The sequence below is a fragment of the Panicum hallii genome, chromosome 2, assembly GCF_002211085.1.
Source record: "Panicum hallii strain FIL2 chromosome 2, PHallii_v3.1, whole genome shotgun sequence".
NCBI lineage: Eukaryota > Viridiplantae > Streptophyta > Magnoliopsida > Poales > Poaceae > Panicum > Panicum hallii.
The window spans coordinates 49,113,612-49,137,675 of NC_038043.1; the positions used below are offsets into that span (position 1 = coordinate 49,113,612).

Consider the following 24,064-nt stretch of genomic DNA (forward strand, 5'->3'; position numbering starts at 1 on the left):
CTCTGTCTACAGCAATAAAGGTTCTTTCGATGAAGATGAAAGGAGTATCTTTCCACTGCAAAACGTGTCCAAACAACAGCTTCAGTGCTTTGCAACAAATGCCGCCGCGCAAGGCAACCCAGCACCGAAATGCCAAGGTTTGGTCTATCGGAGCAGTTCAGTACTCTTCCAAAGACCAGAGAGTCCCATTATCTGGAGATCATCTACATCCTTCGTGATACTAAGTGTTGGCTATCCTTTTAATTCTCTGCAAGATGAGTGTTTATAATTCAAAAAAGAAAGATCATCTGCTCATTCAAAATTTGATGAAAGGCCAGTAAACCCGAAACTAAGTCGCTCAGTCTATCTATAGCAGCAATAAAGGTACTTTGGATGGAGATGGAAGATGCCTCTCTTCTTCGTTCGGCGCTTCACTACTGCAAAACGTGTTCAAGCCAACGCTTTTGGCAGCCCTGCAAGTAACGGAACACCGAAATGCCAAAATGCATGTCGTCTATAGGAAGGAGCCTTTCACCCATCCGCAGAGTCACATTTTCTGGCAGCCGCCGTTTCTTGAGCGAGAGCTGTGCAGTGTGGTGTGGTGCGCCCATGGCGGCTCAGGGGCCTGCGGCGGCGAGATCCATGCCGGACTGGAGCTCCGGCCTCCCATCGGAGCTCCTCGAGGTCATCGGGAAGCGCCTCGCCTCCGGCACCGACGCGGCGTCGTTCCGGTCGGTCTGCTCGCCGTGGCGCGACGCCGTGCCGTTCCAGGCCTTCGCGCCGCTCCTGCTGCTCCCGTTCGGGCCCGACTCGGAGCGCGTCGCGCTCTACAGCGTCGACGAGGAGAGGACGTTCTCCCTGCCGTGCGGCGCGTCGTGCGGGTGGCTGGCGCTCATGGACGGGTCCGCGGCCGTCACGCTGCTGAACCCCTTCACCGGGGCCCGCGTCGAGCTCCCTCCGGCCGACGAGGACGTCGCGGCTGCCTCCTCGATGAACGTGTCCAAGAAGGACGGCCGGTGGGTGCTCCACCCCGAGGACGACTACGGGAACGCGGCTGCTGCCAGCGCCATCGAGCTAGACGAGATGAGGCAAGTGTTCTTCTATGAGATCGTGCTCTCCGCGCCGCCTGACGCCGACGGCCGAGGCTGCGTGGCCATGGCAGTTCTCCCGAGCTCCACGGAGGTCGCGTTCTGCCGGGTCGGGGTCGACAGCGCCTGGACGCTGCTGGAGACCTACCTGGAATGCTCTGTGGACTTCGTCGTCCACTGCCAAGGGAGGTTCTTGGCAATCGACTGCACCGGAGAGATCTCCAGCTGCAGCAGCATCGCTGCCCATGGAAGGCCGACCGCGACGCCGATGCCATCACTGTCGCCACCTGAGGATCTCCGCCACCGCAGCTACCTGGAATTGAACGGTGAGCTGTACGTGGTCGGAGCCATGGTGAACGTGCTCCGCTGACACAGAGGTTCGAGTTCGACTACAGCAGCATAGTTTACAGGTGCAACCTCCTGGACCCAAGGCTGGCATGGTCCAGGGTGCAGGACGCCGGCGATCTGACGCTGTTCGTGTCGAAACATTTCCGTCACAGCTTCGCTGGAACAAGCGCCTCCATGTTGAAGAGGAACAGAATCTACTTCTTCGAGCCTCTGTATGGTGATCAAAATCACTTTGCCCATTGTTTGGAGATCGCTGACATTGCCACCGGCACATCGGAGGTGAAGCTTTTCCAAGAGAAGGCGCAAGCTTTCGAGGCTCTAGGTTGGATTCGGCCAAATTTCTCGAGGGGACGAGGTATGTGAACTTTGTGCCAAGGTTTATATATTAGGTTGGGTTCATTGCCATAAGTGATAGTAATTCTGTCAATACAATTATCCCGTTCTCGCATTTAGTTTAAAATTTTGGCGCGCAATTCAATAATTTGTGGCGTAGTACGTTGCGACTGGATGTGCATGCCATAGTACGTTACGACTAGGTGCATATGGCCACGTGTAAAACCGTACTGGCCATGATAGATAGGATTACATTTTTATTATTTAATTTTTTTCATTAGCATAAAATTTATTATGTCCAAATAAGTTGTGTTTTATGATTATAGGAAGGGAAAAGTCCGGTTTACACTTATCAAAAGTCTAATTTTCAATCTTAAACTACAAAACCGGGTAAAAGAGACTATCCAACAAACCGGGTAAATTTGGCGCTTAGGGTGGTTTCGAGAGTGATTTTATTTTTTAAAAAAATAAAAATAAAAAATTCTAATTAGATCTAAAAAATCAAAACTAATTCATTTTAAATAAAAAATATGAAACTAGCACCAAAATTTATCTAAAAAAGTAACATATCTATTAATGCTCTATTTGAATCTTATTTATTCAAAAATAATAGGCATAACTATAAGCAACCAAATACTATAAACATAAAACATTGGATCCGAATAAGTGACGAGCATAGTGCTGTCGGTACATACGGACAGAGGTACCTCCTGGTAGGGTGTCCAACCCGAAGGGCCTGAGGTTATCCGTAACCTCGCCCTAAGCCTTTGGGTGACGGGGCGTACGGCCCGGCCCTGACAGCTGGGGTCACGGTCTTCGGACCTCACCCCGTGCTCTGGCAGGTCCGGCGCCTCCACGTACCCACAAGGACAAGGCGCTCAGGAACGGCCACCACGGGCTCGAACCCCCGCGGGGTGATCCGGTGCCGCCGCATGTGGAAGCCGGACCCCCTGGGGGCCTGTGCACCTTGGCCGGCCTCGGGGGCTCGGACCCCCCTTTCCCTCTGGGGAGGAGGTCCGGCGCCGCCACATGGCCCTGAGGAAGTGGCTGCTAAGCCAGCTCTACCATGTGTCCGGTGGCAGAAAGCTTTCTGCGGGACGCCAACCCAACTACCACATTAAATGCGGGTAGGCGGGGCTACGCGTGCCCGTGACGGGGCGTGAGCTGCCCACTGACACGTTGGGCAGGTATGCTGACACCACGGTAAGCCCGCATGTTACCGAGGCGGCACGTCGCATCACCGTGCTCTGCGCTCAGACGGGCGGCGTGTAGTCACATCACGGCGCCGCGCGCGTGAGCAAAGGGTAATTATGATCTACTGCAGGAGAGCTGAGGCGTGCGCTGCTACAGCGTGCGTGCAGGCGATGGCGCGGCGGGTCAACATAGCCCCTTCGCTTATCAGCGGGAATTGACCCAACAGTGACAACACGTCCTCCACTGTGCATGTCACTGGAAGCACTGTGCCGGTAAGGCGACACATGACCATACCCTGGTTGTAGATACGCACATCAACTTCTCGATTAAGGACTACAGGAAGAAGCTAAAGCGGAAGATCTCTGTATCTGTGGCATTAAAGGCTCCAGTGTGTATATTATTTAATATGCAGCTAGGCCGACCTGTCGGGGCACTGCTCAGTGTACACGCTCCCCTTGAGCCTATAAAAGGGAGAGCGTACGCGTTAGAACACAAGGTCGGACAAGTTGAGTCCCAGAGTCTCACAGCCTCACGAGCAAAACAACACACAGTGGACGTAAGGTTTTACGCTCCGGAGGCCTGAACCACTCTAAATCCCCGTGTCCTTTCCGTGTTCATCCACACTACGCCAGAAGCCCTAATCTGAGACGCGTCCTAGGCAAAATGCTAGACGAGTAGGGGTCGCGTCCCGCATTACCGCATCTCAGATTACCAAAATGCAAGACGCGCCTCACTTACGGCGCGTCTCGCCTTGGCTTCACACAGGCTTCCCTGGGAGCCAAATGCAAGACGCGCTCTAGGCTAGGCGCGTCTCGCATTAGTCAAAGATGAGAGACACGCCTCTCTTACGGCGCGTCTCGCCTTGGATTCAAACAGGCTTCCCTGGGAGCCAAATGCGAGACGTGCTCTAGACTAGGCGGGTCTCGAATTAGTCACAGATGAGAGACGCGCCTCACTTACGGCGCGTCTCGCCTTGGCTTCACACAGGCGCCCCTGGGAGCCAAATGCGAGACGCGCTCTAGGCTAGGCGGGTCTCGCATTAGAAGCAGATGAGAGACGCGCCTCACTTACGGCACGTCTCGCCTTGGCTTCACACAGGCGCTACTGGGAGCCAAATGAGAGTCGCGCCCTAAGCGAGGCGCGTCTTGCATTAGTCTACCCCCAACAGGGGCCTTTTTTTCCCCAGCTGCATCCTGGAACTAGCCAGGATTTGGCAGCTGCAATCAAATACCTGCAAAAGATTTCAATTCACAGAATTCACCGCAACGCATCCATACAATTCACACAGTGCGATACACACAAGCAAAGATAGTATTATATAACACATGTACAATCAATTAGCCTTGTCCAAAACTCAAAACAAGGCTCAACCTAACTCAAAACAACAATGATCGATAAGAACAATAGAGTACATGCAAAGCAAGTCTCTCAATCTACCTCAATGTCGCCTGCCGTGCTATGATAAATGGAACTCCCCCTTTGGGTTGATCACCTCCATCGCGAGGAACCCCGCTAGCCTCTCTCGGATATCCTTCACGTTACCAAGCGTCGTATGATTGAAATAATCATCTTCGTTCCTCGAAATATAATTACAAGCAGTTAGAATACAAGATGAAGACAGATATACTTAATTAGAACACGTGAGAATTCTTACCGTGAAATCCGGTTCCGCTGCAACTAGAAGCATGTTGTGGCAAACATAGAACCCACATGAGTTACCCGAGGGTTGCCGTGTGCACTACATGTCAAAGATAGATAGAAATTAGCATTTTGCGACACTTAGAACCAAGAAAACATCATAATAGTAAAGAGATTTAGTTATAGTAGTTACCGTCCACGCGGTGTGATGTGTAAACGCAACTTGACGTTGCTCTTTGTATCCTTCTTCGGCCCTAAGATGCCTGGCAAGAGACCTAAACACAGACATCCGGATGTTATATTAAAAATGATTGTAAAATGGGCAAATGACAAAAAACTAAAGCAAACAACAAACTTACTCGTCAAGGATTCAGATGACTAGAGAATAATCACGTATCTGAGGCTTTCCCGACTCATCTGATGGAATGCTCGAGTCAAGGTAGAAGACTTGCTTGCTCTTGACATTGATGATGAGTGTAACCTAATGGTTGCCTAGGTTGTACGGCACGACAATGTGCTCCTTGTCAGCATGTACTCGCATGCACTTCACCATGTACTCGATAAGAACAATAGAAGATATGAAAAGCAAGTCTCAATCTAGCTCAATGTCGTCTGCCGTGCTATGATAAATGGAACTCCCCCTTTGGGTTGATCACCTCCATCGTGAGGAACCCCGCTAGCCTCTCTCGGATATCCTTCACGTTACCAAGCGTCGTATGATTGAAATAATCATCTTCGTTCTTCGAAATATAATTACAAGTAGTTAGAATACAAGATGAAGACAGGTATACTTAATTAGAACACGTGAGAATTCTTACCGTGAAATCCGGTTTCTCTGCAACTAGAAGCATGTTGTGGCAAACATAGAACCCACATAACTTACCCGAGGGTTGCCGTGTGCACTACATGTCAAAGATAGATAGAAATTAGCATTTTACGACATTTAGAACCAAGAAAACATCGTAATAGTAAAGTGATTTAGTTATAGTAGTTACCGTCCACGCGGTGTGATGTGTAAACGCAACTTGATGTTGCTCTTTGTATCCTTTTTCGGCCCTAAGATGCCTGTCAAGAGACCTAAACACAGACATCCGGATGTTATATTACAAATGCTTCTGAAATGGGCAAATGATAAAAAACTAAAGCAAACAACAAACTTACTCGTCAAGGATTGAGATGACTAGAGAATAATCACGTATCTGAGGCGCGCCCGACTCATCTGATGGAATGCTCGAGTCAAGGTAGAAGACTTGCTTGCTCTTGACATTGATGATGAGTGTAACCCAATGGTTGCCTGGGTTGTACGGCACCACAATGTGCTCCTTGTCAGCATGTACTCGCATGCACTTCACCATGTACCTAACCAAGTTGAAATGGAAACAAGCGGTTACATGTGTTAAATGGAAACAAGTGACTACATGTGGCTACAAGTTGAAATGAAAACAAGTTTAACTGTTGCATGTGCGTACCTGACCAAGTTATCTCTATCTGAATTCATTACTGTCACCGTCATCATCTGTGGGTCAATGTACCCACACTTCTTTCCGGTTCGACGCCTTGTCTCTTGTTGCATGTGCCTACACGATCCATATGAATTGAAATAGAAACGACCTAAATTGTTGAACGTATATCAAATGCATTGAAATGGAAACAAGTCTTAATCGACTTACAATGCAAAGCACTGAATGAGAGAAAGATCCAAAGCGTCGAGGTTGAAAAGGTCAAACAAATCGCAGAAGGCAACAATAAAGATGTTACCACTACCCTCAAGCTGCAGAAAGTGCCGCTCTTCGTATGACACAATGATTTACTGGGCTTCATTGACATTGCGCATGTAGTAGTTGTGCAGGTCCACACAATATTGACCTGCTGTCCGAAGCTCAGGGACACTAAGCAAGGACTTTCCAACCCTGTACTTTGGATTCTCAGAAGTGTAAGCCCCTGTAACCGGATGTTTTACCCGCTCCACCTTTTTCTTACCCTCTGAGATCTCCCGCTTCGTCGCCATCGGCCTATTCTGCTTCTTCCTCACATGATTAGCCTTGCTTGGCTTCTTGGGAGCGGTAGCTGGCTCTGTCAGAACAGGTGAAGGGGGGGTAATCTGAGGCTGAGTAGGGACAGGAGGATGCGGATCCGGTAACGCTTCCCATGTATCCGGCAGCTGTGGCCATGGCTCAGAAAACGTCGGTGGCACTGCAAGACTCTGTGGCTGAGGTTCAGTGGTCGGTACTGAATCTGCATCTGCTGGATCAATATCAATACCAGCTCTCCGCCACTGAACCCTTCTCGCAACTGCATCCCGCAAAGTGGTCGTCATGTCATCTGGTGGCACATCCAGCTTGATATTCTTAGCAAACTCATGCAGTAAGTCAATCTTGACCACAGCACAATCAGCCCTGACCTGCAACAACAACAACAACAACAAAGCCTTTAAATCTCAAGCAAGTTGTACAAACCAAAAGAAAAAACAAAAAGAAATAGGAGAAAAGAAAAGAGAGGCAAAGACCAATGCACTGACCTGGACACCTTCAAGCTGGGACATACCGGGATACACAAGCCCTTTCCCGACCTCCAATCGAGATGAATCTCCGACCAGCTACATGAGAAGACTGCATCGGGTCGGACGAGCCAAGCCATCTATCGTATCCGGCTCCACTGATGTAGGCACTGATGGCCTCTCTGTCCCTCTACTCTGAGAAGCACCCGCTGCAGTAGAAGCGAAGCTGTCCCTTCTCTCTTCACTCATCCTACTCCCTGGCAAATCAGGGAATGACAATCCCTGAGACTCGAAGATGGTCTTCAGCTCTCCAAACATCTCCATCTTCACCTGCTTTTTGATCTCATCTATGTCAACCTTTGATGAGGAGTCTCGAGTCCGCTTCCGGTATCTGCCTTTGTGTTCAGGGAACCCCTCCTTCCAGGTCAACTGACTGGAAACACCACGGACACGACCCCATTGCTCACGGGTTCCCAAAGCCCTGGTGAGCGCATCAAACTCCCTCACTCCTTCATTTGAACCTTGGCTGCTCTCCATCAAAGCCCTTTGAGCAACTTCCTCAGCGCTCGTGCTGTAGAAATTGATATTGCCATCCTCCGTGAGCTTTGACCTAGCACGCATAAATGGTGCCAGCCGTCCCTCAAACGATTCATAGGGATTCTCAATGCCCCTCTCTGCCAGCATCTCATCCTCCTGCTCCCACTTGCGTTGCTTTCCAGCATATCCCGCTGAGCCAAGGTGGTGGTCAAGCTCGTTCCGCGCTCGGAGACCCCGAAAATACTCACTTGACTGTTGGAATTCGGGAGTATTCCACTTTTGAACAAGCTCGTCCCAGGCTTCTTTGGTCAACTCCGCATACTTGTCAAAAGGGTTCTCTTTCTTCTTCCAACACTTTAAAAGCCTGCACGACAAAACAATAAATCTGCATAAGTGACAGTAGATAATGAAAAAATGTTAGTAAATGACAATAGTAAGTGACAACACTTTACTTATTCTTGTAGCTCCTCCAGGCTTTAGAGATGATCTTCATAGCATGCTTCGTAGCCTTATCGTGCAACTCTATCGGATATTCAACATAGGGTTGAATATCATTTTCGAAGATTCTCTTTTTGTCGTCCCAAGACAAGTCATCAAAATGTTCCAAGGTGAGTGGCACCCTTTGCCGGGCAGCGAGGCCACAAACCCGTCCTAATCTCACCAAGATTGACGGGTCTTCGGGTGCTGCCTCAGAATTGACCCGGCCACAACTTTTCACATCTGATGGCCACGTTGTCTGTGACCTTTTCTTTCTGCCAGCACCAGACGTGCTAGCTCCTGACCGTGACCGTGACGGCCGTCCTGATGATGCTCTGTCATCTGTAGGTTGCTGCACACTGTCCTCACCGCCTGCAGCTTGCTGCACACTGTCCGGACCACTGGACATCGTGCTACACGAGAAAGAAAAAAATCAGATACAACCATAGAGTAACCGCTCCGAATCAGATACAACCATAGAGTAATCGCATGAATCCCATACCTAGGCCTAGACATGCTTAATGCTTTAGTGATACATATTCTCGCAAAGTAATCTCCATTTTTTGAAATATATGACTTAATCTTTGGTCATTAACCGCTCTCTTTTTTTAATTTGGCTAGGTTGGTCTCTTTTTGCTCTTGATAATTTGATTTGTTTTGAATTCTGTGTAGCAAAACATATTGTTGCTGCCTCGCTGGTTAAGTTGACTTAACATAAATATGATCTTGTCCTGCAACCACAAGAAGCTACAATGCCTGGAGCAGTTTGCACATTATGTGTGTCCATGGAAGATGTTTCTTGCCTCATACATCCATATACAGGGTATGAACACTGACTAATTAGAAAGGGGGAAAGCTCACCTACGGCGGCAGTGGACGACGCTACGGTGGCTTGGGGCAGCGCCGCGGGGCCGGGACGACGGCGCGACGGCTCGGGGAAGGCTCGACGGCGGCGGCACTCGCAGGGACGGGAGCTCGGGCCCAGGGGGCGCCGAGTGCGCGGAGCGGCGCTGCGGGGCCGGGGACGACGGCCGCGAGGGAGTGACGGTGTGGCTCAAGGACGACGGGCGGCGCGAGAGGACGGCGGCGGCGGGGAGCAGAGAACGGGTGTGAAAATTTGGCGATTCGACAACGGGTGGCGCGAGAGGACGGCGGTTTCGATTCGAAAATTTGACCTAAGTCCCAAGAAGGCCGAGGGGCGCATTCTAAATGCGCGACGTGCTTTACCTAAGGCGCGTCGCGCATCTCCATGCGTGACATGCGTTACCTACGGCTCGTCGCGCATTGTGATATGCGCGACGCGCCATAGGTAACGCGCGTCTCGCCTTTGATGCCCCCGAGCTGGTTGCCTGATCAGGCGCGCGTGGGGAGGGGATTTTGTCCCACCTCGCCAACGCAAGGCGAGTGCGTCCAGCTTATAAGCTTGGGCAGTCCTTGCCGTTTCAAAATTACGATACATGTACCTTTGAGCCGCTGTTTCGTCTCTTTGCCCATGCTGGCGGTGTGGGTCTGGGCCCCGAGGGCTCCCTGCGGGTCGAACCCGTTCAATCTGTTCGTGGTACCCTGCGGGTTGAGCCCGGTGGCCCCGGACCCCAACCACCCCCGGTAACTTTTTTTTGTTTTCTCTTTTTAGGCACAAGTGTTTTTTACATCATGGACCCCAGGGTCCCTAGGTTCCGCCCGGACCCTCTAGGTTTTGCCCGGACCCCCTAGGTTTTGCCTGGACCCTCTTAGAACAGGAAAAATAATTGCAGATATGCCCCTGCCATGGGGAATGCGCGACGCGCGTTACCTACGGCTCGTCGCGCATTGTTATATGAGCGACGCGCCGTAGGTAACGCGCGTCTCGCCTTTCATGCCCCCGTGTTGGTTGCCTGTATTTGTTCAGTTCCAGAACTGAATGGTTCAGTTCTGGAACTGAAAATTCAGTTACAGAACTGAATTCGTATTTCACAAATATTCACACATTATCATATCTCACAAAGGCACAATTAAAGTCACACAATTACCATATTTCATAAAGGAACAATTAAAATCACACAATTCCCATACTTGACAAAGAAACAATTAATATACATTGTGTGCCCAATCATTTTGCTACTTTCCGTTGTTCCCTTGGTTTTTTGAAATTTTTGACTTTTTCTTTATGGTCGTTGCGCAAGTAGGGAGTTTCGTTGGCCGATGGTATTCTTGGCTTGATCATTGAGGTGGCGAAAGGAGGTATCTCATCAAACTGATCAAACTCTTCCTCCTCGATCGCATTCTCAACACCGATGATTCGCCGTTTTCTAGGTATAACCACCTTGAGTCTTTTGTTTGTTGTGTCAGAAACATAGAACACTTGAGCCACATGTTGTGCGAGGACGAAAGGGTCCGTCTTGTATCCGTGACGGCTAAGATCGACACTAATGAACCCGTACTTGTCTTTTTGTACACCTCTATTTGCATCAACCCAATTGCAACGGAAAAGAGCAATTTTAAAACTGTGAAAGTCAAGCTCCCATATCTCTTGTATTTGACCATAGTACGCGGTTTTGTCCTCTCCGTTAACATCGTAAGCATCAACACGTACACCACTATTTTGATACATGCTTTTCTTATCTTGTCGTTCGGTGTAGAATGTGTATCCATTTATGTCATACCCTTGGTATGTCATAACGGTGAATATAGGACCAAGAGCCAACTTTTTGAGTTGTTCACTTATAGGAGTATCTGATCGTGAAATTCGATTCCGGAGCCAACCACAGAATTTGTTCATGTGTTCCTTTGCTAACCATGATTCACTGTGTAGAGGATTCTCTCTAAGCAACAGCTCCTTGTGCTCATCAAAGTACTCAGACACAATGTCCATTTGTTGCAACACGTGGAAATGAGCCCTATGAAATAAATCTCGATCTGGAATTATAGCCTTCTTCCCGATCGTCCCCGTGCCTGTGAGCCTCCCCTCATGACGAGACTTGGGAACACCAACCGGGTTACTCGGGTCAGCGTAGTTTAGGGCCCACTCAATGGCTTCCTCTGTACAATATCCTTGTACCATGCTGCCCTCGGGGAAAGCTCGATTTCTTACTAGTGACTTCAAGATGCCGTTGAATCTCTCGTACGCATACATCTGGTGAAGGAACACAGGACCAAGTAGTTTTATCTCCTTGATAAGATGGCCCGTGAAATGAAGGCTGATATCGAAAAAGGCAGGTGGAAAATACATCTCAAGAACGCACAAAGTTTCATAGTGCTTCTTTTCCAATGACTCAAGATCTTCTTCACTTAGAACCTTTTGACCAATTGCATTACAGAAAAAGCAAAGGTTCATAATAGCCTCCCGAACATTGACCGGTAGGATATTCCAAATTCCTACGGCAATCATCTGCGTCAGCAATACATGGTAATCATGAGACTTTATGCCGGGAGATAGCTTTAGATCAGGCATTGATACAAGCTTCGAGACGTTGGTTGAGTAGCCAGTTGGAACTTTCACACTTTTCAAGAACTCGCAAAACTCCTTCTTCTCATTCTTTGAAAGGCTGATGCATGATATGGCCAGCTCCATTCCTTTAACGGAGTCATCATTGAGCCACAACTCTTCTCTAATTTTCATTTTCTTCAGATCAGCTCGTGCATGTGCGTGATCTTTCGTTTTTCCGTCCATGTTAAGCAATGTGCCGAGAAGGCTCTCACATACATTCTTCTCCACGTGCATCACATCAATAGAATGACAGACGTCTAAGTCCTTCCAATACGGTAGCTCCCAGAAAATCGACTGCTTCTTCCACATGTCATCTTCTTCAACAACGACCTTCTTGCCCTTCTTGCCTTTCTTCTCTCCTTTCCGCTTACCGAGGATAACATGGACATTCTTAACCATTTCATAGACATCATGACCTGAGAAATGCGGTGGAGTACGCCTCTTCTCGGCCTTACCGTTGAAGTGATCACACATGTTCCGGAACGGGTGTTTCATTCCAAGGTAGCGTCTATGTCCCATGTACACTATTTTTTTTGACTCACTCAAGTACTCAGAGTCTGTCTCTCTCAAACAATGTGGGCACCCGCAACCTACTTTCTTGCTCTGTCCGGACAAGTTCCGTGCCGCTGGAGAGTCACTGATAGTCGCGAACAAAATGGCTCGAAGCTGAAAGTACTCACGCTTGTACTCATCCCAGACCTCCACTCCTTTACACCACAGCAACTTCAGATCGTCAACCAAAGGACTGAAATAAGTGTCGATGTCATTCCCAGGTTGATGTGGCCCCGGTATCAAGCCCGACAGCATATGTACTTCCGTTTTTACACAACCAAGGCGGAAGGTTGTATATCGTCAGAACAATTGGCCAGGTGCTATGTGTGCTATTGTTCATGAATGGGTTCATGCCATCTGTGCTCATTGCAATCCTAATATTCCTCGGATCTTCCGCAAATTTAGGATATCACAAATCTATGTTCCGCCATTGTGTGGCATCAGCAGGATGTCTTATCAACCCGTCCACCTTATGCTTCTCCTTGTGCCATCGCAACAATTCTGACTCCTTTTTGTTTGCAAACCAGCGCCCCAATCGTGGAACAATTGGAAAGTACCAAAACACCTTTTTAGGTCCGCCCTTTGTTCTGTTGCAGTCCTCATCATCACCACCATCTTTTCTACGGTTGAATCGATCGAGTCCACAAACAGGGCACTTCTCAAGATCCTGATAATTCGAGCCACGATAGAGAATGCAATCATTCTTGCACGCATGGATCTTTTCCACCTCCAATCCCAACGGGCAGATAATCTGTTTGGCCTCATAAACGGTCTCAGGGACGGTGTTGCCTTGTGGAAGCATGTCCTTAAGGAGTGCTAACAACTCCTTGAAACTGCCATCACTCCATCCGTGGATTGCTTTCATCTGGAAGAGCTTCACCATTGCAAATAGCCTTGAGTATTTCAATCCACAACCAGGATAGAAAGGTTTCTTAGAGTCTTCGATCATCCTCTTATACTTTCCGAATTCGCCTCCTTTGAACTCATCGTCGCCGTGTCTCTCAGCATTGCAAACCATCTCCTCTATGTTATCAACCTGTCAAGCCAGACATGAAAAGTCATATTAGCACGACCTTATTATACTAATTGTAAGCTTTATTATGGGGCCGGGTTTGATTAGTACCTGTTCCATGATGTCGGCATTGCTCAACCCTAGTATATCCGCCTCGTCCACATCGTCGTCCTCTTCTTCGACAACGCTATGGACCTCCCTCTCCACATAGGAATCCCTACTCTCTGCTTCATTAAGTCCTTCTTCACCGTGTTTATTCCAGCATCGATAATCCTCCATGAATCCACGTTTGATCAAGTGTGATTTCAACACGTGCTCTTGAAGATATCGCTTCTCATTTTTGCAATTTTTGCATGGGCAATAAAGATATTGTATACCATTGTCCACCATATCTTTCTACGCGTTCTTAATGAAGGCTTGAACACTATCCATAAACTCCTTGCAAAGGCGTGGACCATACATCCAATGCTGATACGACATCTATATAGAATATGAAATCAAAACGTTAGGATTCTCATAGTTTGAGGCCATGCACAACTAGTGTTTAAGTTCAAATATTGTTAGATGGCAAATGACATGATATCATGTGCTAGAAAAAATATTTTAAGATTTTCATCTTTACTTTTCATGCTATATGATTTATCTCGGATTAATTTAGTATTAGATGCTCTTAACGTATGAAGACAATCATGAAAAAATCTTGGTGTATTTTCGAACATAAGTTATAATGCCCTATTCTAGCCATAAAAGTTTGAACTTAGAACTTAATTATTACATGGTGAACCAAAAGGAAAATTCAAACATTTTCGAAAGTCAATTGAACCAAAATTTTATTCCAAGGCTAAATGGACAAAGAAAGCTAATTAAGGCAGTAGAATGAGTTTTTCTAACTCTACTTATAGCACTGCAGTAAAGTACCAAAATGTGTACAGTTGTGATGGACGAGAAACACATTAAGATGGGATGGATGCGGCGGCGGCCTCGCTCGAGTGGCTCAAGTAGGCAGCGACATCTGCCTGGCAAGACGCACACACTGGTTGGGGTGAATTCGTTTGGAAAACGGGAGGGAAACAATCGTATAGTAGTAATAGCTAGACTTGACTTGGGCATAAAAGGCCCCGCTCGGCTCAAGTACGACGGTCATTTAGATCTAGAGTTGCGCTAAATTTTATTGGCCTAAAAGAATCGATATCATGTCGGAGGTACCTTGCCACTGCCCCCGTGACACACGACAGCAAGAAGAGGCTCGATCGTGCTCCAGCCGCCCGCCGCGACACGCTCCCCACGAGATCTCCACCGCCCGCCGCGGCAGATCCACCCAGCCGCACATCCGCCAGCACCACTTTCCCCAGATCCACCCAGCCGCACCACCAAAGTATTAGACTACAAGTTCGGACAGCTTGTTCGGACCTCCAGACCCCCAGGCGGGTCTTGTCTGAGGTGGGAACAAATGCAAGACGCGCCGCATTATCTGAGACGCGCCATCCAGTGGCGCGTCTCCCATCCGCATGATGTGAGACGAGCCATCCAGTGGCGCGTCTCCCATTTGTAAAGCGATCTGAGACGTGCCATCCAGTGGCGCGTCTCCCATCCGCATGATCTGAGACGTGCCATCCAGTGGCGCGTCTCCCATTTGTAAAGCGAGACGCGTCCCGGCTATTTAACGAAAGAAATATAGTCGCGAGATGTACTGCTGAACGAGATGAGCACGGCTGAAATCCCCCTCCCCAGCGTCTCGGAGACCGAGGACCTCGCCACCACCAAAATCCCCCTCCCCAGCGTGCCGAACACCGCGGCGCTCGGCATCACCCTCCTCGGCGCATCCTCCGAGACCGCCGCGCTCCCGGAGTGCACCGCTTCGGAGATCACAGCGGTCGCCACCGGCAGATCTGCGGCGCCTCCTCCAGCGGGCTTCTCCACCACCAGCCGCAGATCTGCGACACGGGGACCACAACGCCCTTCACCACCAACATCTCCCGCGCATAAGGATCGGGTACCCCCCATTGTTGAATGTATTTGTTGGAATCGTCGCATTCTGCCTGAATCTGCATCAGCAAACCCACGAAACCCACGGAGGAAGCTTCTCTTTGTTTGCTTTAGTGGTAGTACTCTATCGATTTCTATTGTCTCACGAAACCCACGAAACACGAGCTGGTCCAGGATGAAATTTCCGAGCTGGTCGAAGCTGTTTAGCTGCTTCGGCGGCTGCCTCCCCTGCAGCGACTGTTCAACCAACGTCACCCTAAACTGCTGTGGCTCGGGGAACAACAACGTTTACAGGGGGCAGGACGATGATTCAGCTCGCGAAGCTGCTAGCGCTCGTAAGCCAGCGCCATTGCCTGATTTAATATCTATGTAATAATTAATATCAATGTAATAATAATTGCTGGATTTAGCTAGATATTGTAATGTATTGTGAGATTATTTGTATTTGAGACATTGTAATGTATTGCTGGATTGATTCCATATAATGTAATGTATTGTACGCTACAGACGCCCCCCCCCCTTTTGGGGGCCCTGGATCAATGTGAGACGCGCCTTACTAAGGCTCGTCTCGTATTACTTTCTGTGGCTTTATAAAATGATCGGAGACAAGCCCTCCCACGGCGCGTCTCGCATTGAGGTGGGAATAAATGCGAGACGTGACACGTTAAGGCGCATCTCAGATCTCAAAATGATCGGAGACGTGCCCTCCCACGGCGCGTCTCGCATTTGTCTCTTACCCTCCCCCACCCCACGCAGCGCCGCGCCCGCATTTTTAGCGCGTCTCTCTTAGTATAATCTGAGACGTGCCCTTAGAGGCTTGTCTCAGATTGCATGCTCCTATTTGCTGTTTTGGCGTAGTGCCACCCTTTGATCTCGCGTTATTAGGCTTCCCCCAAACTCATCCTAAGCTAGGATTAGGCGGGTGCATTCCGCCACCCGGCTGGAGAAATCCTCCGACAAGTGCCAATAGATAGGTTACATTTTTAGAAAAATTTAAAAAATTTTGATACTCACTTCGTATATTTTTGGATTTGAAATGAATTTACTTATGAATTTTTTAATTTAAATTTGAATATTTTTAATTTTCATAAAATAGAAAACCAGCTTCAAGAGCCAAATTTGCCTGATTTCGACAGTTGGATGGCCTCTCTTATTCGGTTTTTTAGTTTAGGATTGAAAATCGGACTTTTACGATAGTTTAAGATGCAAATCGGACATTTCCCTTATAGAAAAGAAGGGAAGGTAGCATTCGCAAAATGTCGCATTGTCATTTTATGCCCATTAGGGAATCGGCTCGAACACATGTTCTATTGAGCACGAAAGAGTAGTTGTCCATGAGAAAAGTTATCCTGTTATATTTCTTCTGACATGTATAGTATTTATGCCAGAACAAAGATTAATTTAACCAAACTTTCTTTCGGAGGGGAACGCGAACGCCGAACCGTAACAGGAAAATCCACAAGAAGAAGCAGCTCCTAGTCAGTCCCGATCCACAAGAAGCAGCAGCTCCTTAGTCAGTCCCGCCTGAAGCTAAACCCGAAGCTCCAAGAGAAGCTAGCCAAAAGGCTGAGAGGATTCATATACATTTTGTCAGAGCTGCTGCTGCTGCCTCATAATGCTCGGTTTAAGGATGGAACAGATACTATAGCTATAATTAGCTGCAAATGTGTCCGGTATTTTTCGAACTATTATTGTTCTTGATGTAAACCTACCGACAGTATCATCTAGGTCTCTGAACACATGGAATTTGTTTTTTTCCTCCTAGAGTTGCTAAGAATCGTCCGTCCGAGGTTCTAGTCCTTGCTGACCTGCTTACGCGGCTTCCTGACCGCGCTATAGGCACGGAATCCATTCCTGACATGTTGGGCCCAGCCTCCGGTGTCAGCTTATAGCAGGCCGGCTAACGGCGATCAATGCGGAACGGGCCGGGCAGGATTGGATCCTGCACGCTGATCGATCGGCCTGATTGATCAGTCGTGATCTGGGTTGCCGCGTGACGACGTGATCTGCTGTCACCGGGTGACTCTTGTGACTTTTGCAGCGCGTCCGGCACACGGCGCATCTCTCTCCCAGTCGCAGTCTCGCGCACTCGCTACACACGCCGGGAGAAAAATAGCTAGAACCGGGCCGGGCTCTCGCTTGTCGAGGTCACGGATAGATCCCAAATTGCATCATGGTCCGGGCCGGACCATGCGGGAGGAGGTGTCCAGCCCAATAACGTTTCAGCCGCGTGATGGAAACAAGATATATATAACGGCCCAATAACAGGAGTTCCACACTTCACCCAACAATATACCTTGAAAAAAAAAACTGCTGAAACAAACCCAAATATACAACTGAATAGTTATTTTCACAGCCGACAAAATCAAATATAATATAGAATAAAAAGTTGGATGGTGACAATGGTCCAAAATACACTACTAAAAAATGAGTTTTCACTCTTAAGACAATAATACAAATTATGTCATGGAACAATGATTTTTCTACGCACTCCACCGCGAACCACGGCAACATCAGCCGTTGGCCTAAACGCATACTAAGCATAAGCCCTTTCAAACGGAATTATAAACGACTGTTGTTTGACGCTGATAGCACAAGTCAAAATGGAGAAAGCACGACGGCTTGCACCTACTACTCCTCGCCGGATCAGTTAGAGACTCGGTTGTCCAAAGACGAACGCGCCTCGTTCACATGGATATGAAAACAACTTTTGTTCGACGTTGATTACGTCTGGAAAAAAACATAGTTAATTAACCGACGGCTTTATTTAGTTCAGGATAACGAGTTCAATTTGCATGCATCTTCAAGTATAACAAATCTCCAAACGCGTGATGCGTCTGCACTGTCCGTTTCTCTGGTTTTGACAACGCACTTGAGCTCACGCCATCCTCGATCATCGCTTGCATCTGTGGCGCCATGGAAGATGATCGATCCAAAGGTGAAGAACACTTATCCCTGAAAGTAAAAGCCGGTGCATGCGTGCATGCATGGCGCGCACACCAAAGCTAGGTTGGCTGAGACAGCAAAGCTTCTCTGTATCCCCTTCTTCCTCAAGACTTCTAAAGATATTTTTCCCTACCGTTCTTTAGCTGAGCTCGTTTCTTTCATCGCCTTCTTCTTTTCTGCTTTCTGTCACGCAGTGCATACATATGCACAGATCCATCCACGCATGTCATGTTGGCAACACAGTGTACTGTTCTCTTCTCAGGAGCAGGGATGAAACAAAAATCAATACTTGGATCCATCTAGGTAATCCATTAGCTGGATAGTTACTATCTAGCTGTCTAAAAGGGCTTTAGCTGTGGATTAGCTGGTCCCGTATAAATCCATCCAGCTAAAAATTAGCTTCCTACGAATTAGCTAGTGGATCCAAACAGGTCCTGTAAACACTGGCATCGGTTGGACTTTGAAACAACAAGGAACCATATATCGACTCCCTGGAACTAATATTTGCACACTATTGACTGAATATGCGGTTGATCTACGTCTCATATATAAATCAAGACAACGAACACAAAATATACTCCTCTATGCATAGCCATATGTAGGGTTTAGAGTAAGACCTGTAGTGTGATGCACTGACGTCGTATACTGTAGGTAGATGAGACCGGGAGTTGAGGGTGTCGATCGGGGAGAGAAGTCTATAGTTACAAGCCGAGAGGGCTGACCGGTGGAGCCCGTGGAAAAAAGGGTCAAGCTTGTGAGGGCTCGGGAATCTGGAAAAGAGGCAGCTAAAGGTGGCCATCCGATCGCCCAAAATCGTGAGAGAGGCATGACTGTGTCCGCGTCTGTGTCGGCCCCAGCTGACGCCGGCCGGCGATCGCCAGAAAAACTACTTATAAGGGGTCGCTGGTAAAGGCACCGATCCGCGGCAGCGCGCAAAGAGGAGCGGAGCAAGCAAGGTGTCTAGCTTTGGCCACACCCACTGCACACCCCGTGGCCTGTGCAGCTTGATCGATCGATCACCAGCCGCGCCCGGGCCGGCGGCATCCTCCTCCTCGACGACCGTCGCCGCCGATCGACGGTATATATAGCTAGTAGAAATGGCGCCGGTGGGGCTCCCGCCGGGGTTCCGGTTCCACCCGACGGACGAGGAGCTGGTGAACTACTACCTGAAGCGCAAGATCCACGGGCTCAAGATCGAGCTGGACATCATCCCGGAGGTCGACCTCTACAAGTGCGAGCCATGGGAGCTCGCAGGTACGTACGTCGTCTTCATCATCCTATCTGCTAGCTAGCTGCTGCAGAGTGATCATGCATCTGACGATCAATCAATCGAGGAATATAAAATCTGTGATCAAATGGCTTGTGATTGATGATGCAGACAAGTCGTTCCTGCCGAGCCGCGACCCCGAGTGGTACTTCTTCGGGCCGCGGGATCGCAAGTACCCGAACGGGTTCCGCACGAACCGCGCGACGCGGGCCGGGTACTGGAAGTCCACGGGCAAGGACCGCCGCGTGCTCCACCACGGCGGCCGGCCCATCGGCATGAAGAAGACGCTCGTCTACTACCGCGGCCGCGCGCCGCAGGGGGTGCGCACCGACTGGGTCATGCACGAGTACCGACTCGACGACAAGGACGCCGAGGACACGCTGCCCATCCAGGTGACCTTACCTTGCCTTGCCTTGCTAGCTTAGCTTTGTGGTGTATCTATCAGCTGCTAGCTAGCTACTGAATCTGAATTGAGCATCGAATTGCAAATACAATGTGCTAGGGCTTTGAGAGCTCGGGTCCTTTCTGTATTTCCTTTTGCCCTGACCTGGTGGCCTCAACAAAGAAAATTTCTGCGAGGGATTAAAACTCCTTTGTTGCGTCTGTACGCACCGCGATCGGTAGCAGTAGCCGTCCTCTGCTACAGCTTTGCCCTCCGATCCCCACTCCGATGAGACAAATCTGTAGCCTTGCTGACCAATGCAAGAACAAAAGAAAGGGCAAAGGCCTTAGTATTAGTGCGTAGTGCTACTTTATTTGGTGGACATGCGTATATATATACGCATCGATAATCCTCTGAACTCCTCTTTATCTTAGGATCAGCAGACACGATGTGCGTTATTGGGCTGTGCATTGATCATGTCCATGAGGTAAGTATTAAAGAGCAAAGCAAAGCAAAACAAAGCCAACCGTCTCGCCCGCCCTCTTCCCGCTCTCATGGCCGAGCAAGTCGGTGTCGCGCGCTTTCCGCTTTATTCCATGCTGAATCCATCATCAGCCTCACACCCTTCCCTTCCCTCGCCGTCTTCTTTCTCTCCCTCGCAAATCAAGTCCTCTCTTTTCTGAAATCCATAGTAGAATACAACGCTACAATATCTGCATTAGTAAAGGACAATGCTGCTTGATTTTATCCCAAACATTATTTAGCAAATGTAGCATGTAGTACAAGCATAATCATGCGTCAGTGCAGCACATAAGTTAGCTTGCCAAAAAAGACAGAAATATTATTATGCGTTGATGGTTCTTTTCTTTAATTATTTTCTTTTCTCCTTGCATTCTCATGATCAGGACACCTACGCGTTATGCCGGGTCTTCAAGAAGAACGCCATCTGCACCGAGGTGGACGACCTGCAGGCGCAGTGCAGCATGGCGCTGCTGGAGGGCGCCTGCCAGCAGCTGCTCACCAGCGGCAGCCAGCAGGAGTACCAAACGCCGTCGCCAGACGTGCCCGTCGGCTCCACATCCGGCGGCGCCGACAATGACGCGGACAAGGACGAATCCTGGATGCAGTTCATCTCCGACGACGCCTGGTGCTCCAGCACGGCCGACGGCGCCGAGGAGAGCACCTCCTGTGTGGCTCTGGCCAGCTGAGAACGCAGCCTTTGATTTGCTCAAAGATGCTGCAGCTGAGAAAATTCACCTAATAACTATTTTTTCCTTTCTTTTTCTCTGATCGAGATGCTACATTGCTACTGCTGGCTAGCTATTAATAACCACCGCGATCGAGTCTACAAGGTGTAAGATCATAGCAATAAGCAGGCATCCTTTGGGTTTTCAGCTTCCATCCTATTGCTGGGAGTTGAAAGGATTGTTGCCGCCTCAAGGTTGTCGTTTGGAGTCCTTCCTTGAGTTGAGTCCATAAGGAGGGTTATATAACTATACCATATAGTATATAGGAACAAACTACTCCTTGATTTTTTGTTTCTTTTCTTCTTTTTTGGTGGTTTATCGAATGCACTGTACTTTTTGAGTGATTTCTTTCCTCTTTTTTCTGTGAGAAGCAGAGTGGATATAGCTATGCCATTGCATAGTTTTTGTCTTGTGATGCCAAGTGAAATATAATGCGCAGTATGAATGCAAATTGAAGACAATTATGACTACTATACCTGTCCTCTCCAAGTTGTGTCAAGTTCCAGATCATCTTTTTTAGTTGCACCTGCAGTCTGCCAATAAAAAGAAATGGAAAATGAAAACAAAATATAAACTCAAAGCAGTTCATCGGTGTACATGTTATCATAAGATGAGGACATTCACATATACTACATTACTGAAGCTCCCTTTGGTTCAGCTTTTCCCAGCAGATTCTCTACTAAAAATCTGAAATCCGAACCAAAGGGCTAACTGTCAGTCATAGATTATCAATAATCTCCAGATTTCTGTAGTTCAAAGAAAAATCTGACTCTACCCTAGATTTTCCAGATTCCCACCTCTCTCAACTTGCTAGTAATTACCCACCATGCCATTGGTTACGCAATCGAAATGTTTTTTCCTTTTCTTTCTCATCTCCCACGCGAGGTCAACGAGAAGACCAGGGGCTCGGCTAGGGTTCCCGGCGGCGCCGGTGGCCCCAAGTCGTCGTCCGGCCAACCGTGCGCCTCCAAATCGTTGTCTGCTCGACCGCCGGTACAACTTCTCCGACCGCCTGGGCACCCGCGACGCGCAGCTTGTCCGACCGCCAGGCAGGGCTGCTGGGACGACTCCTCCGACCGTCAGGCGACCGCGCAGCTCGTGCGCCTCCAAATCGTCGTCCGGCTGCGCCTCTCCTCCGCCTCTCCGCTACACCCGCGACCCGCGGCTTCTCCGGCAGCGGGCAGCAGACAGGGCACCGCGTACGCGCAGGTCCTCTGAACGACGGCGACCTGTGCAAATCCAGGCTGTGACGCCAATCTAGTCCTCGCGGTGAGTTGTCTCATCACACGCCAAAGATTCTCTTGCAATTGATTAATCACTACTGCTCCCGCGCCGTCCAAGCAAATGCAAGGCATTTGTTTATTTGATTCACTATTTATAGATACTCTCGTCTCGTTCTTGCTCCTTGGTTGTGCAGCCTTTGAATCACTTGTCATGTATCAATGTTGTGTCCATAAAATTGTTAAATAGCTGTCATTGTTTGTAGAATTTTTTTAAAGCCTACATATATATAAAGAATGGGTGAGAAGGCGACATGGGACGCTGCACATTTGAGGCTTTTTTGTCAATTATGCGCGTCGGAGGTTCTTGCTGGATGTAGACCTCTAGGTCACTTGAATAAAGTCGGTTATAAGAATGTTGAGAATAACTACAAATATTGAAGCTTCATCAGCATCTATTATGACCAGTCATGTTCCTACAATTGCAGAGGCTATGAAGATGTTGAAAGAATGTGAGTGGTAGAGGGAACAGCTCTTATGCATACAGCTACTTTGCTTATTATAAAGCCTGAAATTAGAGAGCTTCTAGCATCATTTGAAACACTTGAAGGGAGGCTTGATTGGTTGAAGAGGGAACATGAGATGAAGCAGTTGTCATGAACTTTTATTTTTATATTTTTCAAAAAGTAATTGGTGCATGTTTTGAACAATATTTTTTTACCTAGGATAGGTGTACGTTTGGAACAATGTTTGCTATCTTATGTAAGGGAATCATTATTTGTGACATCTATATGACTTCATTATCGGTTTGTGATGAATCATTATTTGTTTGTGATATGTGTATGTTTTGAACAATGCTTGTTTGTCGCATTATATTCATTGTTGTTCTTTTATAAATATCATGTATTTTTTTAGATGGATCCAAAAATAGAAGAGTTGATAAAGAAGGGGTACAAGGGACTACAACTTTAGCTGAATTATCAAAACAAGCTGCTAGCATTGGTTATCTAGCTGAGAAATACTCTACAAGGTCCTTGAACAAAAGTGAGTATAGAGATCTTCAACAATCTGGAATGGATTGGTTCCAAGAGTGTCTAGCTTGTCCTAGACAATTCTACAATATGTTCAGAATGACTCCAGAGGTTTTTTAGTCCCTTCATGATTTGCTTGTTACCACTTATGGACTGACGTTAACAAGCAATGTCTTATCTGTTGAATCACTAGCTATGTTTTTGTGCATCGTCGGAGACCCTCAATCATTTTCCCAAGCAGAAAACCGGTTTGTAAGGTCTCTATGGACAGTTCATATGAAGTTTAAAGAAGTGTTGTCCTGTTTGGGAAAATTGGCCAAAGAAAATATCAAACCGAGAGATCCTACTTTCAGTAATGAGCATCCAAGAGTTCGAGAAGATCGTTTCTGGCCTCACTTCAAAGGTGCTATTGGTGCTATAGATGGGTCACACATTGAAGTTTCGGTGCATAATGATGAAGTCGTTAACCACACATGTCGACATGGGTATACATCACAAAATGTTATGGCTACATGTGACTTTGATATGAGATTTACCTTTATGGTTGCTGGTTGGCCTGGCTCTGCACATGATACTAGGATCCTCAATCATGCATTGACAAAGTTTGATGATAAATTTCCAAAACCACCTCCAGGTATTGATCCTGAATTATGGATTACATAGTTGATTTCTAAAATATAGTAATTTATATTTTTGTTTAATTTTCAGGAAGGTACTATCTAGTTGATTCCGGTTATCCCAACCGTACTGGATACCTAGCTCCGTACAAAGGTAGTACATATCATCTCCCAGAGTTTCGTCTTCGTAGACAGCGCGCGCCGCAAGGAAAGTATGAGATGTTCAATTATTTGCATTCATCGCTTC

At 47.9% G+C, this 24,064-nt stretch overlaps 2 protein-coding genes and 1 long non-coding RNA gene across 3 annotated transcripts; all 3 read left to right on the plus strand.

Annotated features, from left to right (window-relative positions):
• The first annotated feature begins 588 nt into the window (after positions 1-588).
• LOC112881190 (F-box protein SKIP23-like) lies at positions 589-1,109 on the plus strand. Its single transcript, XM_025945877.1, has 2 exons — positions 589-1,042; positions 1,087-1,109. The coding sequence occupies exons 1-2, from the start codon at positions 589-591 to the stop codon at positions 1,107-1,109; spliced, it is 477 nt and encodes a 158-aa protein (XP_025801662.1).
• Positions 1,110-1,313: 204 nt separating this feature from the next.
• Positions 1,314-16,845, plus strand: LOC112882353. Its single transcript, XR_003226652.1, has 3 exons — positions 1,314-1,444; positions 1,568-1,770; positions 16,558-16,845. It is a non-coding gene; the product is annotated as an uncharacterized LOC112882353 (long non-coding RNA).
• A 2,191-nt stretch (positions 16,846-19,036) lies between these two features.
• On the plus strand, positions 19,037-21,419 carry LOC112882620 (NAC domain-containing protein 86-like). Its single transcript, XM_025947711.1, has 3 exons — positions 19,037-19,307; positions 19,432-19,712; positions 20,608-21,419. Exons 1-3 carry the CDS (start codon positions 19,151-19,153, stop codon positions 20,908-20,910), a joined length of 741 nt encoding a protein of 246 aa, XP_025803496.1. The 5' UTR covers positions 19,037-19,150; the 3' UTR covers positions 20,911-21,419.
• Positions 21,420-24,064: the final 2,645 nt, after the last annotated feature.